The 16455-nt window shown below is 46.7% G+C and overlaps 1 protein-coding gene across 2 annotated transcripts in view; it reads right to left on the reverse strand.

Moving 5' to 3' along the window:
* The window catches only part of GPAM (glycerol-3-phosphate acyltransferase, mitochondrial), a 34438-nt gene extending 18215 nt beyond the window's left edge, over window positions 1-16223 (reverse strand). Inside the window, exons 1-9 of one of the 2 annotated variants that reach the window (XM_032950521.2) lie at window positions 15367-16223; window positions 13960-14073; window positions 9115-9188; window positions 8156-8269; window positions 7218-7340; window positions 4416-4515; window positions 2262-2398; window positions 1697-1793; window positions 79-291 (exon numbers count right to left, since the gene is read on the reverse strand). In XM_032950521.2, the coding sequence (XP_032806412.2) occupies window positions 79-291; window positions 1697-1793; window positions 2262-2398; window positions 4416-4515; window positions 7218-7340; window positions 8156-8269; window positions 9115-9188; window positions 13960-14073; window positions 15367-15990 (1596 nt within the window). In that variant the 5' untranslated portion in view covers window positions 15991-16223. Of the gene's footprint in view, window positions 1-78; window positions 292-1696; window positions 1794-2261; window positions 2399-4415; window positions 4516-7217; window positions 7341-8155; window positions 8270-9114; window positions 9189-13959; window positions 14074-14462; window positions 14642-15366 lie in introns of those variants that run through there. The other variant, XM_076065895.1, reaches the window with a different exon arrangement.
* Between the last annotated feature and the right edge of the window lie 232 nt (window positions 16224-16455).

Genomic DNA, 16455 nt, shown 5'->3' on the forward strand with positions numbered 1-16455 from the left:
CCTTGGTGCTCGCTAACGGCACTTGCCCCGAGTCCGTTAAAGGCTACACGGTGGGGGTAGGAACTTTGTCTTTTGTACCAGCTGCTCGCGGTTGAAGTTGCCCTCAAGGGCGCGGTCGTAGGCGATGCCGACGGGCACGACGAGCGCGTCCGGCACGGCGCCCTCGTTCACCGCGTCCACCAGCACAGAGAGCAGCCCGGCGCGCGCCGTGCCCGCCCGGCCACTGCGCGACCTCGTGCCCTCCACAAACACCTCCAGCCACTGGCCCTGCCGCACCAGCTCCTCCACGTACTGGGGACACGACCGGCGTCAGAATCGTCAGAATCGGAATATACATTTAGGCGACTGGAGGAATCCGGGTGAACCGTGAAGGTCTTTTTTTTCACAGACGTCCAATCGGTGTGGGCAAGAATGTAACAACTCGTACAAACACGGTAGGAGTGCAAAGTATAGGAAAGGTAAGCAAATCACTAACAAAAATAGACAAATAAAACGAATTACTAGGTGAAGTCAACGGAGCTATTTTGCTTCTTTTTTAGAAGTGACCTGGGCACAAATGATAGCTGCACGAATCGGCTTATCACGCGGAAATTTTCGTAGCCAATTAATCTAAATAATCGCAACGATGACCCGAAACGTACGGGTGAACGGACGGACAAATGCACACGGGCGCGGAACAGCGTAACGTTGCGAGGTTACGTTAGCCGCACGGTCGCTGCCGCTTCAAGCTGTGATGAACGAGAGGTGGTCAAGGTGGCGCAGAAGTCGGGGCACTGAGCTAGCGGCGTAGAGATCCTGGGGTTTGAATCCATGCAGTCGCCTGTGATTGAACCGGGTTCTCAAGCTTTGTGAACAGATGATATCGGCCTTGTCATCAATGATTACACACCATGAACACAATTACATCATCGCATTAGAATGGGTTCTTAACGTAATGGAGGTAAATTCCACCTCTGAGGTTTACTCTGCCATGTGACGAGCCACACTACTCACCGTATCAGGGAAGGCAGAAATGCGGCGCCTCATTGTGTGTACAAGAAATCGCACGAAGGAGTCAGAGATAGTTCTGCGAGATCCGCTTCTGCGGCCGCTCTCTAACACGAAGGGTTCCCGTGGTTCTGGGCGAGTACATGGAATTTTTTTTTTTCAATTTGGAGAAACATGTCTTAATTGTGGAAAAAGACAAATAAACAAATCAACAAAACGAACAAAACTGAAACAATAATAATTTATTTTTTTACCCTTTTATCTGGCAACAAACTGACATCTCTTTTACAAGGAGTCATGTTTGCATTGACCACAATACCTGCTGTCGGAATGCAAACAAAAAAACATAACTCTGATAATGTATGCACTGTCCTTGAAATTGATTGGTCCACACCCAAGACAGCTTTCCTGAGAGCCTAGTCTCACATGGTGAGTTATGTTTTTTGTTTGCATTCCGACCGCAGGTATTGTGGCCAATGCAAACATGACTCCTTGTAAAAAGGTGTCAGTTTGTTGCCAGATAAAAGGGTAATTTTTTTTAATCATATTCTGCTACTGGCAAAGGAGGTTCCAATGGTGTAAAAAACTGAAACAAGTCGGACAAAACACAAAGCTGTACACCGACGTATTCAAGAATCCGTTGCCGTACTGCCACAAAGGTTTTCTGCAGTGAGACTGATTCCTGTGGCCTTCAGGAGAGAGGACCTACCGTGTGCAGGAGAGAACGGTAGAGGATGTCTTTGCGGCCGGCCTCTTCATCCATCCTCCTCTTGATGAAAAACCCGCCCAGGTTTCGGATGAGACGCCTGAGACAGAAGGACCGCCGCACAACGTGATTGAGCACGTGGTGCAATCTGATTTGGGAACTCAATCACAGCCTCTTATGGAAGCCCCAATGAAACCAGCGTGTCTTGTTTTTAATGTCAGAAGTTTGCGCAGCACAATCATTATCATCAGCCACAGTTGGATCCATTGCTGGACGAAGGCTGCCCTAACCCCCTTGCCATCTCTCACAGTGCTTCGACGCCACAGTCCATCTCGCTGCCACACACGAGTTCATGTCATTGCTTCATCTCCGTGGTGAAATTCCTCAGGGTGAGTACACTCCTGTGGCTGCCATCCCGTTATTGATCTAGACCACTGGCCATCATCCCTTCTGGTGACATTGTCGTACGCCTGCACCCCACCCAGAATATTTATTTATACTGAAGGAATCCGATGAGCTTTAAAGCAATTTTTCACCTCGCCCACCCCACCGACCCCACCCCACCCACCCGACGATGGGCAGGTTGAGGTTGTCTCCGGACACGATGTAGGGCGCCTGCAGGTCGTGGCAGAAGAGGATGAAGGTGAGGAGTAGGTAATCCACGTGAGACTTGTGCACGGGTAGGAAGACCAAAGGCACACGTCGCTGTTTAACAAACACAAGAGACAAATAACCTATTATTTCGAATTATTCTTGACACCAGTGTTTTTTTGTATTTTGGGCAAAACATCTTGAAACCTGTCGTTTTTGATATTTTTTTGTCTCTAATTATCTGGTGAAAAGTGTTCCGGATTAAGTGTTTTAACCTAAACATTCCTTTTGCATTCCGGCAACGCCCGATGAGTCCAGCTTGGAGAGGTTTTACTTTATTTTTGGTTTTGTTTCCCAAGATTACAAAAGTGGTTTCCTGCGCACAATGAACATCGACCAACACTTCTGTTGAAGCCTAGTGGTGGAAATTCCACATTACTATGGTGGGGGACAGTCTATGCACAAGGCAACACTGTTTATTTACTACAAAATGGTACCGACTTTATTTACGCCTCCTCTCTCAGTGGCAATTGAGCCACACCAATTTATAACTGTGGGTGCACACAACTGTGATTCAGCACTATAGAGGCAAGAGTTGGTGGATATCACGGACTGTGATAACTACCACACATGCATGGGGGATGCAATGTGGTAATAAAATAGCAGTGCCTAAAAAGGTGGGTTCAGGAACGTCTGGATTATCTCCTCATTTGCGTAGTGAGTTTTCGCTCGGTAATTTAGTTTCCTTCTGTACAAAGCAATACATTCCTTCAAATAGAGCTAATCACACAGCATGCCGTTGCGAGACCATACTGAAACAGCATCTGTATCGTCAGCGAGGCTTTCCTGGATCAATTATTTCATGACTTTTGCTTTGGCTTATATTTAGCCTAAGCCTCGCTTTGCAGCCTTATTCATGAAGTTATCCTGGAGAATTAATTGTTTATATCATTTATAGTTATGACTAAGACACGATCATCATCAGCAAAATCTGAGATGAACATGATTTCCATCCATAATGGTGAATTCAGCTCATGGTCAGCTGCGAGATGGATCGTTGTACCTCTGCATGGCGACGGAGACCGCAGTGAATGGATGATCATAATCATCATTATTATTTAATAACAAGCTTAAATCAACAAACGCACACGAACACACAAAGCCAGCACTATCTTGTGCTGGAGCTTGTGCGATTGTTTATCTTCCGAGGGGAAAAAAAAACACCCATCAAAGTTTCACATTTCGTCCAGTCATCATGACGTGCCCGTAATACGGCCACAACAAGAACTCCCAGCCACCGTAGCAGGCATGTACAGTCTCTGGGAGCGTACCGTTCTCAGGTGCATATATAGTCAGGAACAGTCATAACAACTCCAGGGTGGCTTCCTCTCATTGGCACCTCGCGCTGGGAAGTCAGTTAGTCACGTTTGTGTGTTCATGCGAAGGTTGAAGAGTGAACCAGGAGGGATTCAGGAAAAAAGTTTAAACTTTATTTTTGTTAAACCAGGTGACAACTCAATGGACCAGGATAGTCTCATTTACAAGGGTGAAATGAGGCATTCGTTTGCGAGTAGCGAGCGATTATTGATATGTATAGACCCAATTTGGTAATTTGCAGGTAATATTTTGGCTGCTATAAATATCCACATAAGCCACTTCACCGGGCTCTCATTTGTGGCCAGGTCAGTGGACCATACCTGGTAAAATAAAAACGTGATATTTTTAGTTTTTGGTATTTGGCAAATTTGGGAGCCTGGAGCAGCCTGGTGAATATCTGAAATGCTGTCGAACGAACGACCGAAGTGGGCAGTGGCATTACGAGGTGGTCCACGGTTTGATATTTGGTGACCGGCGTTGCTCTGCGGGCCATTTCTTAATTGTCCATTCACGGAGGAGACGTCCGCGTCTACCGTGCAACGTTCCGACGCATTTCAATGTAGACCACTGTTTGTGGGGTAAAATGAAACTGGGAGGTTCTTTTGTGGCGTCAGGGGATTAAGTGTTTGTTAGAGACGTTGGCATTGCCCCAGGCTACTCTCTCCCGCTGCGCCGCGGGATACAAAACTGAGAGGGGTGAAAAGGAGGCATTGGCAAGCGAGCGAGTGCGGCGAAAGAACGAGCGAGCGGTTACCTCGGCAGCCGCCTGGCGCACCATCTCCAGCTGGCCGCGGTGCACCAGCACGCTGCGGAAGAAGCTGTTGAAGAGTCGGAGGAGCACCCAGCCAGCGAGCCTGCACGCGCACGTTGTTCACACGCGGGAGAGCTTCACCCATCTGCTTAGTTCAGAATCAGGGAATATAAAAGACCCCGGGGGCTGCCCACGATCATTGAGACTATCAGATTCGTTTAACGGGTTCTTTGTAATTGCGGACACTCTTCTTGATGCGCAGACAATGGCCTGTTTGTACTCTGACGTTGGGTAGTGGGGTAGAGTAGGGGTGAAGCAGTTCGTGCACCGAGCTATGAAACTGGCGATCTGGGTTCGATACCCGGCTGCTCTGAACATCAGTTCCCTCTGGACCTGTCCTTTTACCAAACTATGCTGCTGTTCACAGCAAGCTGAAGTAGTGTCAAACAACCTTCATGGCCGACAGGGTGTAGAGACGTTCATCTAACAGTGGCTTGTCAAAAGGGCTGTGATTTATGATGAACTGGATGCCAAGGTTGTAATTAAACAAAGAATCGAGAGGCTGAAGTTCAAACTAACCAAGGCCATAAACAGTTGCCCTATTGACATTCCAACAAACAGAAGGGTAAATAAATATTTTTTAGAAACTGGCAGTGCTTCGGTGGCTCAGAGGGCCAATGTGATATCAGTAAACTGAGCTGGCAATGCTGTGATCCTGGGTTCAAATACAGCCGCCCCCCCCCCCCATGATTCAGTTGAGTGCAGTTAGCCAAAGGTCTCTGTCACCAGCGACTGCACAAAAAGACCACTAGATTAAATGTGGGCTCTGGAATTAAAATGGAATAAAATCTGAAAAGTGTGCAAAGTAGTATGGAGAGATGCATGCTGGTGGGAGGGGTGGTGAATCACTGCTTTCAGAGTCGAGGGGTTAACCCAACAACAGACATCGGCCCTTTGGATAATTTTTGTTGTTTGATTTTCATATGACAACACTGTGTAACAAATTGTTCTTTTGTTCTATTTTTTGTTTCTGGGTAATAAGTGTTATTTCCTATTTGCTTAAGCCTCAAAAGTACAAAAAATGGCTATTACTCACCAGAAACTTTGCTTTTGTGACCAGGACAGTGATATTTTGAAATTTACCAATTTTCCAGAACATTCCAGATAGATTGAGTGCTGAGTAAACTTGGAGTAACTTCTAGAACATTCTAGAACTTTCCAGTAATATAAATAGTAGCATAAATACAGGGGCCTTAAGCCCACTGGAAGGTGCTGATGCCACCACCGCACATCAAATTGGGCCTCATGAAACAATTTGTCACAGCTGTAGGATAAGGAGTCGGCAGCCTTCAAGTACCTTCAAGACTTCTTCCCTAAGCTGTCTGAGGCAAAGGTCAAAGCCGGTGTCTTCGTCGGACCACAGATAAAGAAGATCTCGAAGTGCAATGAATTCCCCAAGAAGCTCACTAGAAGGAGAAAGCGGCTTGGGACAGCTTTGTCACAGTGGTTCGTGGCTTCCTGGGCAATCACAAGGTCGAAAACTATGTGGAGCTGGTTGAGACTCTGCTGAAGAACTATGGCACAATGGGCTGTAGGATTGTCCCTCAAAGTTCATACCCTTAATGCTCATCTTGATAAATTCAAGGAGAACATGGGAGCGTACTCGGAGGAACAAGGCGAGCGCTTCCACCAGGATATACTGGACTTTGAACGCCGCTACCAAGGACAGTATAACGTGAACATGATGGGCTGATTCGTGAAAGTGATTTACAGTATAATCGTAAATCTCGAAAAACTACTCACTTCTAAATCTTTTGTAGTCATTTTTGTATTACTTTAGTATAAATACATGTTAGTTTTGATTCATATGTTGTTTTTTTCTGACTTTATACGAACGACAAGACACTAATTCGCCCGTTTTCTCATTGAAAATAGGTAAATTTCAAAATATCGCTGTCCTGGTCATAAAAAAAAAGTTTGTGGGGAATAATAGCCATTTTCTATACTTTTAGGAATAAGCAATTACAAAATAACACTTACTACCCAGGAACAAAAATTGTGTAACAGTGATAATTAATCAAACTTTGAAGGGCATTAAAACGTCTGCACCTAGTGTGGATAAATGCCAACTAAAACAAATTCCGAGATAGTTGTGTGACATCATCTTCTGGGACAGTTCGTTGACACAAGGTCGTGCACTGGTAGCTGTTTCATGACAAACATAGCACAATTTGAAAAAACTTGGAAAATAAAAAAAATCCTAAAAGTTTTAATACAATTTGGAGAAACTGGATATACCACAAACCACTTTTTCATCGTCATGCTAGCAATTGCCCCGCATCGTTAGAGTGTCTCAAATTTACATTTAAAATCATGAAACTGTCACTGTATAAAAGCAGGAGGGAGAGGGGGAGGCATGGGTCATAGCCCAGAGTGCCTGTAGGTGCCTCGGCTTCTCATCGCTTGCCTCATTCCAATCTCGGCAGTGAATGCACCTCAAGGTGATGGGGGTTAGGGCTAGGTTTTGAATTTAGACCTTCGGCTAGTGTTAGGTTTACGCCGAGGGTTAGGCCTAGCCTTAGAATTAGGATGAAGATTAAACTTCGCAATAGGTGTAGGGTTAGGTTCGGGTTTAGTATATGGGGTAGGTTTAAGATTTGGGTTAGATTTAAGTTTCGAAAAAGGCTGAGGGTCAGATTTAAGGTTCAACTTAGGATTAGGTTTAGGGTTAGTTCTAAGTGTATAGGTCATCCGGATCCCATCGAGCTCTCTGTTCCGATCTCAGCGCTGCTCACTCGCACGCACCTCAGGATGACGGGGGACACGGTGGCAGTCATGCGCTTCAGGACACCCTGTGCCTTCTTGCGCTGCTGCGCCTCTGCCTTGGGATCCGAGCATGCCGACGTCTCGCTGATCGCTTGCCGCACCCTGGGGCCATGAATTTCAAAAGAGGAAACATTCGCACGTGAGACAGAGGCAACTCAGACGGTGGCGGCGGCGGCGGTCGTCCCTACAACTGAAAATAACAGCAAATTATTAATTATATACATTTAATCAGAAACGTAGACATTGACAGGAGAAAAGAATAAAAATCTGAAAAGTGAGCAAAGAAGCATGCAAAGATGCATGCTTGGAATGCGGGATACTGATTGCATAGGGTGTGGGCATTGGGATGATTGGCCAATTCCATTATTAACCAGAGTTTTGCATGCGGAAGGAAAGTGGAGCACCCGGGAAAAATCCATCATGCAGACAAGGGGAAAACACTCCAAGGGGCCGCACAGGCAGGTTCAGAAATTCACCGTCGGAACAGCCATCTCACAGCTCCACCGGTTCGGGAACTTGACAAATTCACATGACCTGTCAACTTCTAACCTTACAGATCCATGGGATCTACGCCAATGTCAAGAGAAGCCATCAAACATGGGTCAATGATTGATACTCGTTGATGTAATCGGTTATCAATTCTGAATTACAGGCATGCACTACCATTTGCTCGTTACATTTAATCAGTGTAGGGTCGCTTACCCCAACCTGCAAATATACGCACAAATACGTTTCTGACTTTGAATATTTTAGGCTATCTTCGTTTTTTTTCTGCAATTAGCATTGCCCTTTATTTGGCCACATTGGAGAGGCGCGGCTAGCATCACGACAGCCTCCCAGAGACATCTCCCGACGATCTACTTGAGGCTGCCGCCCACACAGTCCGGCACTGGGCATGCAGGTTTCCCCCAGAGCACCTTGTGTGGTTCAAGACGAGGTCCGTGACGTTCTTCGGGGCTCGCTCCTTATGAGCATCCCTCTCGGTGACAAACAGCAAATAGCTCAGGCGCCTGGCAAGCCACCCTCGGTGCCTGTAAAGAAACGAGGGAAGAACCAGACATGCATTGCCCGCGAGTGACTTCCATGATGCTTTCTCGCACACATGTTTGTGCCCGAAAGTGTTCAATTAGCAAGAACGGCAAGAAGTTGCAAGGAGTTCGCAACGGGATGTCGAGATATGATACGACAGTCAGATTGTCGTGGGCCTTGGCGCTGGGCGAATAAATTACTCGCTGGGCTTTTTGATCGCAAACCCTTCATCAATTTCGCCAGTTTTCTCTCGAATAGCAACGCAACTTTATACTAATGTTTAGTTGGTATTCTATTCTATTCTTGAGTATGGCGATATGCTCAAGAATTGAATGCCAAAGTCGAAGTCTGCTAGCCGCGAGAGAGCTGAGGGAGAGACTACAGTTCATATTGAACCATTTTTCTGAGTGTTATCTCATTAACCCAGTCATCTGCGAAACCCCACTGTACATGGACAAATATAAAGAAATAATGGATGAACGCTTTCAAACTAATTTGCAAAGCGTCATTTTCTTTCTTTAAAAGCCTTTTTAGATGAAACTCAATAAATCACATTGTACACTGAATAATCATATAAAATAGATTTCTGACCATCGTTTTCAGATGAATATGGAATGTAAAAATATAATCTGAATTCAGTAATCGGTTACTTATAAAGAGATGGCAAGTCTGTCCTGAGCACAAACACCACACTCGATTAAAAAAAGTAATTTAATGTTTTTTTCTTTAAAGTACATTCCTGTGGTTGAAAGAGTTTGTCATCACTGGCCCAGCTAGGGTCGCCGCATTCCTCCGCGAGGCATTAGAGACTCATTCGCAAGGGATGAGGAGTGTGTGCTTTGTTTACCTGGTGTGAGTCTCATTCACAAAGATGACGTTTCTTAAACCCAACGCTGGGATGGAAGACGTGAAATACATCTCCTAAAACGAACAAATAAAACCAGACGCACGCAGACTGTCAGTACAAAATCCTGCCCTTTTGTCAATCCACTGCTGGACAAGGGCCTCCCCACAAACCCGCATTGCGTGGGGGGGGGTCTTCATCTGACCATAATTCGGCACGTGCCGGTCATGGTGGGGATAGACCAAGGAGTAAAGTACAGCAGTGATTTTTTCTGCGCTACACTCCACTGCTCACGACGTAGCACCTGCTGCCCTATGACAACCCGTTTTGTGCATTTTGTGGACACCAAATCAAGCATTAACCAGGCTCCATCCTGCTTAGCTCCCAGGATCTGTAGAGATCGAGTGCCTTCCGGGTAAATTTGGACATTGGCGTTGATGGGAGAATGTACATATTTCACCACAATCATCGTCATCATCCAAACACTAATACAGTAGTGCCTTTCAACAGCTTCATCCCGAGTGGATCCTATGCAGATCAAATACAAGGTTACAACGCAACCTGGTGAATTACTGAGAAAGACAGTCGTACAAAAAAATTACCTTGCTGCTATTTTTCACGGGAAATTTCACGATTCAATAATAATTCTTACATTCAAGAGACATTCATCAGATCATGCACCTACAAATCAATTCGGAATTTATACGCATTACAAAAAGGCCAGAATAGAATGCCTCGAGAAGTATATTGTTTGTTGTTGTAAACAGCTGACCTGCTCCTACTGGATTTAGTAAAAGGAAGCATCATAGCTCATCAGATTCCTCCAGTCTAATTTAGGATTGTAATCAAATATTCTAATTCCTATGTAGATATAATCAGGAGGAGCTTATGATGGGTGGGGCACATATCGCTCATGACCCACATGGCATGGGGAGGACTTCATCCAGCAGTCGCTTGACAAAGGGACTATGCTTGTTTAACGTTTAGGATAAACACGTGAGGCATAACATGAGAGATTATACAAATGCAATGGACAGTAAACACAAGACACTGCAAACGAAACAAATAATTGATTACTGACCCTGATTCATGACAACTAATCATCGCCTTTGGTGGGGTGAATTACTACATGCTTTATGTGCATACAGCGATAACCAATGTTGTGTTGTATAATGTTCCGACATGTATGCTCTCCACCTTCACCAGCCCGCAACGCCCATTGTGCAGATTCACCAACCCACGATGATCAGCCGACAAGGTATGGTCAAATAACCCATACAATTTGCACTGTATAGAGGGGCCCTTGTCCAGCCCATTGACAAAATGAGTTTTACATTGAACGTAGGGGATTAAAAAAGCCTATACACGCGTGTGCATAATTAGCAATCCCATAAGAAATTATCTACATTGAGCCATTCCTGTCACATGCATACTTACTAGATGGGAGCTTTACCACTTACAAACTTGCACAATAGAATGTCACATTTATTAATAAAATAAAAGGCTCGAACTACATTGCAAGCCCTTAACATAATTCACAGAAGAATGTTAAGACCCAGTAGATTAATGTTCATGAAGGTACAATAGCACAAGTATAAAATTCCAGGCCAAAAGCTGATTAGCTAAGTGCCAGAAGCTTATTTGAAAACTTGTCGCCTTACTTCTGTTATGACATACTTGAATAAAAATAATAATGGCCTTCATCCTGGAAAACCTCACCCTGTCTCACGACTCTTGCAATGGGATATTTGGGCAATTCCCTAAGTGAGTGTTTGACATGTGGCTGGAAACTGGACTAACCACACATGAGAGGGGGTGACACTCAAAGCTCCGCGCAGATAGATTAAAGAATCTATAACAGTATTTCCATCTCCTGTTAACCCCGTGGTCGAAGCGGCCAACACCTGGCAGTCAGACTCAACAAAGATTATCTACCACTCGCGTCTCTCCCTACTCTTTCGTCGGTCGTCAGATGGCAACGAACGATGAGGCTGGACAAACGTCTACAACTCCGTCGTTTCTCCAGTCATGGCGATCGCTTCCTGTACAGCGATATTATTTATCTTTGAAGTCCCTTCAATACGCCGACGATCCACCTCTTGCCTCTACGACTTGTTCCTTCGACTTGGCAGTGCAAGACCATCTGATGGTAAATTGCTATCGCCAAAGCTCCCGCTGCCCACGTTACATTGACTTGAAAGCAACGCAGCGCTTTTGAAAAATGTATGAGCCCGAGAACAAAATTCAACTCTCTGCACCATTGAACATATTTACAATTCAATAAGCATTAAATATAAATCGTAACAAGTTGGGGGGGGGTTTGTCGACAGCAGCACAAATATCCACCTTCTGCCTTTAATCAATAGCCGTGTTAAATAATCTAGAAGTATGTTTTCTGCAACTGTATTGCAATGCACAGGACAAGCAGTGGCGCAGTAGCAAGCGTACTGCATGAATGAACCCTGCGAGCCGAGTTAAGCTCAGTGGCGAGTTATATCTTTCGAACCCCCTTCACCAACCTGCGCTGGTGAAGTATGGTCAAACAACTCTCATGACTGAATGTGGTAGGCCTTCATCCAGCAATGGTTTGACAAAAGGATGTAAATTATTATATTTAAAAAAATTACCACAATGCATAAAACTATATACACACATTCCTCATTTCACATGGTAAATGCTTTCGTGAAAAGTGATGCATTAAACTGGGGAATCACTTTTACTGAATCATATTTGTACTATAAAATCAGCCTGCAGTCATCTTACAGTGGGACAGAACTGAGATGACGGTATGCTGCGTACGGTATCATTTCGTGTACCGTATCATACCACTGAGTCGCGCAGCTCAAGAAATTAGCCCATCGCCGAACGCTCGGAAAATACGTTATAACGGTGCGCGTTCTGCATTATAATGACGCGCGTTCCGCGAAAAGTGTTCGAGAAGAAGAACCCGTGTCATTACAGAGAAAATGCGTTATGCGAAAACAAGTTAAGCGAGGACTTGCCCTACTGTACTTAACAGCAGTCTTGTGACATGCGGCTAGGTTATTATTACATTGAAAGGTAGCATCTGGGAAACTGTATCACAGCTATTAAGCCCATGTACTTCAAAGATTAAAAGTGATGGAAATCAAAGCTATTTATACACTGCAGCAAGACGCCAAATCTACGGATTAGTTTCAAACTCCACACCAAACTCAGCTGCGAGCAACTGAAGAGGAACCTCAGGTGCTATAGGCAGTCCTTGAATGTACCATTGACTACCCCCCCCCCGCTCCAGGGCTAATCGATTCAACTGTCATAATTCGGGGCCACACGTAAATGGAAGTATAGAGTTTATGTATCGTTTGCTACGTCTTGTTTGTACACTTTTACTCGTTCTATTAGTCTAAACGTAACGTTAGTCTAATAATTTGCACGCAACTGACAAATTATGAAGCGTGATATTTTTACACATATTTGATGCTTGTATTGTCAGCATAGTAATAAAGTTTAATCCAGGAATTAATAGTTATATGCTTGGAAGTGTATATACATAGTGCATGGTATAAGGTACCATTACGCTCGGCAAGTAACATTCAGACCTTTATGAAACCACTGCTGAATGAAGGCCTCTTTACGCCAAGTCAATCTGGACATCTGTGGAAAAGAGCTTCATAGCTCATCGGATTCCTCCAGTCTAAATAAAGATTCTGATAAATAAATATTCCGAGTGGCGTAATATGCCCGAGCATATTACGCCACTCTGCTTAGTATGTTCTTAGAGAACCGGAGGAGAGGGGAGAATGACCCAGGACCAGTTCAAACCACTCGCCACCGATGTTAGCCGGGGCCGGGAATCGAACTCGGGTAGCTGGCTGGGTTCAAAGCGTAGTGCATTAACCATCCAACCACCGCTCCACACAAATTGCGCACGAAGGAACTTTCACTAGAGCATTCACATTAATGAATTGCACATTCACCAGCAGTAAGCTGATAAAACTTTCCAGAGAACGAGCCAAGATTAATCTATGTAGGGGGCGAACTAAAAGCCTTTTGTTACTGTTGTAAAAAAAGGATTTTGAGCACGCGTGGGATTGTAGCAATTCATGCAATGGTGCTACGCCAAACAGAATCTGAGCAGGACCACCATGGACTAACGGCATCATCAGTCGGAGATGATGATCCATTTGAGGCGGTTCTGTAGGCGCACCTGCCTATTCTTGACTCATTCACCAGGTGCACACATGTGGTTCCCTTAAGAATACGTGCATGGAAGCCAGCACGTGTATGCCCCATATTCGGAAATACAAACTGTGAGTCAGATTTAATGAAATACCACACCCTTAATAGTTCTCAATCTAACAATCGCTAAAAGATGCACACCCTCTTTACACAGTCCGAGTGCCCTTCCACGTAATAATGAAGAATATTTTACAGCCTTTTTCTCGATGTATTGCTGGGTAAAGGCCTCCCCCCCCCCGGCCTCCTTCCCCATGCCGTGTTGTTCATGGCGTCTGTTTGACAACTACGGCACGCTGGTCGGTGCGGGTGAGGAGGGAGGAATCAAACTCAAGTCGTCAGGGTCATACTGCAGTGTGCTCACCTGAAGTACCACCGCTCCTTGTCAGCATACTAACAAACACACGGTGCTTGAAATGTGCCGTGTGTACATGTGCAATCTTCATTTATATATATGGAAGGGGAAGCCTTGCCAGTATTATGAAACCATGTGCGTACTTCTGAATGTATAAATCATGCATGCAGTGTCGCTTAAAAGAAGTGCATTATCCTTTTGTCCGAGACAGAGGTGTAAATCCAAGTGGAATAGAGAAGTGTTCTGAATGAAATATCCCATGTGGGTGAGGTTACCCTGCTTCTGGGAGTGCAGATACCACAGCTCCTTCCAAGAAATGGCCTCACGCTGCCCAGGAAGGTCTCGATTTGATAGGGAGACTTCTTGAAGAAAGACAGTTGGCTGGTCACCTGCAACAATTCCAGCAAAATATATAAATTAAACATAATTTCCATAAAGTCTTTTTTTTAGAGCCCCACCACTGATTAGCGCAGTTAGCGACGTACGATGCGAACGAAGTCCAACAAACACATGGCACGTCTTCAATGTCATATTTAAAATAACTTATTTTACAGCCCTCTGTCAACCCATTGCTGTGTGAATTAAGTCCTCCTCAGGCAGTGTTGATCAATGGGAGCTCATATTCTTGGTTCTTTCGGTAAATAATACAAATATAAAACAATATTATTTTATTGTTTCCCTTCTACGTGACCTTACCGAAAGAACCAAGAATATGAATCCCTGCAGTCACGAAAGCTTTAAATCAAAATTCAATGGGGGCTCGTTGACCATACATCACCCTGCCGCTTTGTGGGGGGTTTGGCGAACGGGAGGGTAAACCCCAGGAGCAGTTCAGACAACACTCGCCACGGATGTTAGCCTTCACCAGGAATTGAGCCACTCTGTCACTTGCTCTCCACGTCTGCCACATACTTGGTGCCAACGTCTCCCCCCCCCCCCGCCCCTTATCCTACTCTCGTTAGGAACAGTCCACATCACGGCCTCGTACAAACTTCCTCACCACAGGGCTTCCTAAAACCACCAGCGAGCTAAATGAATCGCTTGCCTTGCACTCCGTTATAGGTTGGAAATTGAATTCCTGTTCATTCTGAAAATGATTGACCAAGTCGCTGATGACGTCAAATGTTGACAAAAGTTGATTTAGCTGCGACAGCGCCAATTCCCATTTCGATCAGCATTTGCACGTTCTCTCAACTCCAAAATTGTATTGTTAAATCACTGCAATTGTTCCGGATGATCAATGATCAGTTACAACAAGACAAATTGGGCCAGCGAGGCCAATAATATAGTCCTGCAATGGTTAGGATTACAGTCGGACGCTATCAGTATCACGTGCGCATTGACATAGACGGACCGTGAAGGATCATAAGTGGACGTCTCTTTTTCAATCCACTGCTGGATGAGGGCCTCACCGCGCCGTGTGAATGAGGAGCACGTTTTACTCTTCTTGGCCACGCCGGCGAGTGCTGGGTTGGTGAATGAAGGCCGTGGTCGGAAATAGAACTCCGGTTACAGGGTTCGTAGCACATTACGCTAACCACGGGAATTGCCAGCCCCCGACATAGGCTAACGATATGCATCTATTAAGCACTTAAAAAGGCCACATCTTCTCATTAATTTCATGGCCGACCGGGATTTGATTTTTTTTTGGCATTGGGCGGTGGCCGAAATGGTTCACCTACCGGGTTCGCGTTGGCATCGGCGGCAGCTGCAGCAGAAGCAGCAGGAGGAGGATGATGATGATGAGGAGGAGCAGGTCCTGGCGGGCTCACCCACCCGTTGCTCGCCGCGGCCTGCTTGCCGTGTCGCGGGACCGAGAAGCCGGGCGCCGGTGGACGAGGCGGCCCGCGCAGTGACGAGGGCGGCGCTGCAGGGGCGATGCCGGCGGACGTGGGGCTGATGGGCTGGCGGGAGGAGGTTGCGGGATGCGCGAGTGGAAGCCCAGGCACCGAGGACCCGGACGGAGCGGCTGCACATTTGGAGAGGCCCGGCAGAGAAGCTCCTGATGAGGTGGGCACATAGTTCGTGGGCGGCGTGAAAGCGGAGCCGGACAAAGGGCGCCCGGCGAGAGGCGACCCAGGGAAAGCGTGTCCCGACAGAAGTGACCCCGACAGAGCCGAGCCCATGAGCGAGGAGCCCGCGAGAGAAGACCCCGACACGGAGACCCCCGCCGGAGGAGAGCTCATCAGCGAGGCCCCCGCCGGAGGAGGCGGCGACGAAGAAGCCAGCAGCGTGGCCCCGTGGTGCAGGCCTCCCCCATTAGCCATCACAGTGGCCGCAGCCACCACAGCTTCTGCCGCCATCATGGGGTACCCCGCCCTGTTGCCGGAGGTTGCCGGGGTACGCAGGAGGGAGCGACGAAGAGGCAGCGAGGGCCGAGGAGGTCAGCGGCACGTGGCGGTGGTGGCGGCGGCGGCAGCAGCAGCGGTGGCAAAGCCGGGCACGCGCTGCGCCATGTCGAGCAGAGAGAGGCTCGGTCCGACTCCCGCCTCCCGTTACAAATCGTACACCGCATAGGGGTGTCGCCTCGAGCCACGGCTATTCAATGGCGACGGGCGGGCCCGGGTGGTGGGGGGGGAGTCACGTGAACGAGACGTTGGCCAATAAGGAGAGCGCAGGTTGCGCTTTAGTTGTACGATTTTAAAAGGTGGGCTTCACCGGCCGCAAGGGCCGCAGTGTGGGTGGGCGCCCACGTGAAGGTCGTGGGGGTCCCCGAGGGGGGGTCACGACGGCCGCGATGACCTTCGCCGGAGACGTGTCCCACCGATAGG

The sequence above is a fragment of the Petromyzon marinus genome, chromosome 9 (genome assembly GCF_048934315.1).
Source record: "Petromyzon marinus isolate PM22_M1 ecotype Great Lakes invasive population chromosome 9, UKy_Petmar_22M1.pri1.0, whole genome shotgun sequence".
In the NCBI taxonomy this organism is placed as follows: Eukaryota; Metazoa; Chordata; class Hyperoartia; order Petromyzontiformes; family Petromyzontidae; genus Petromyzon; species Petromyzon marinus.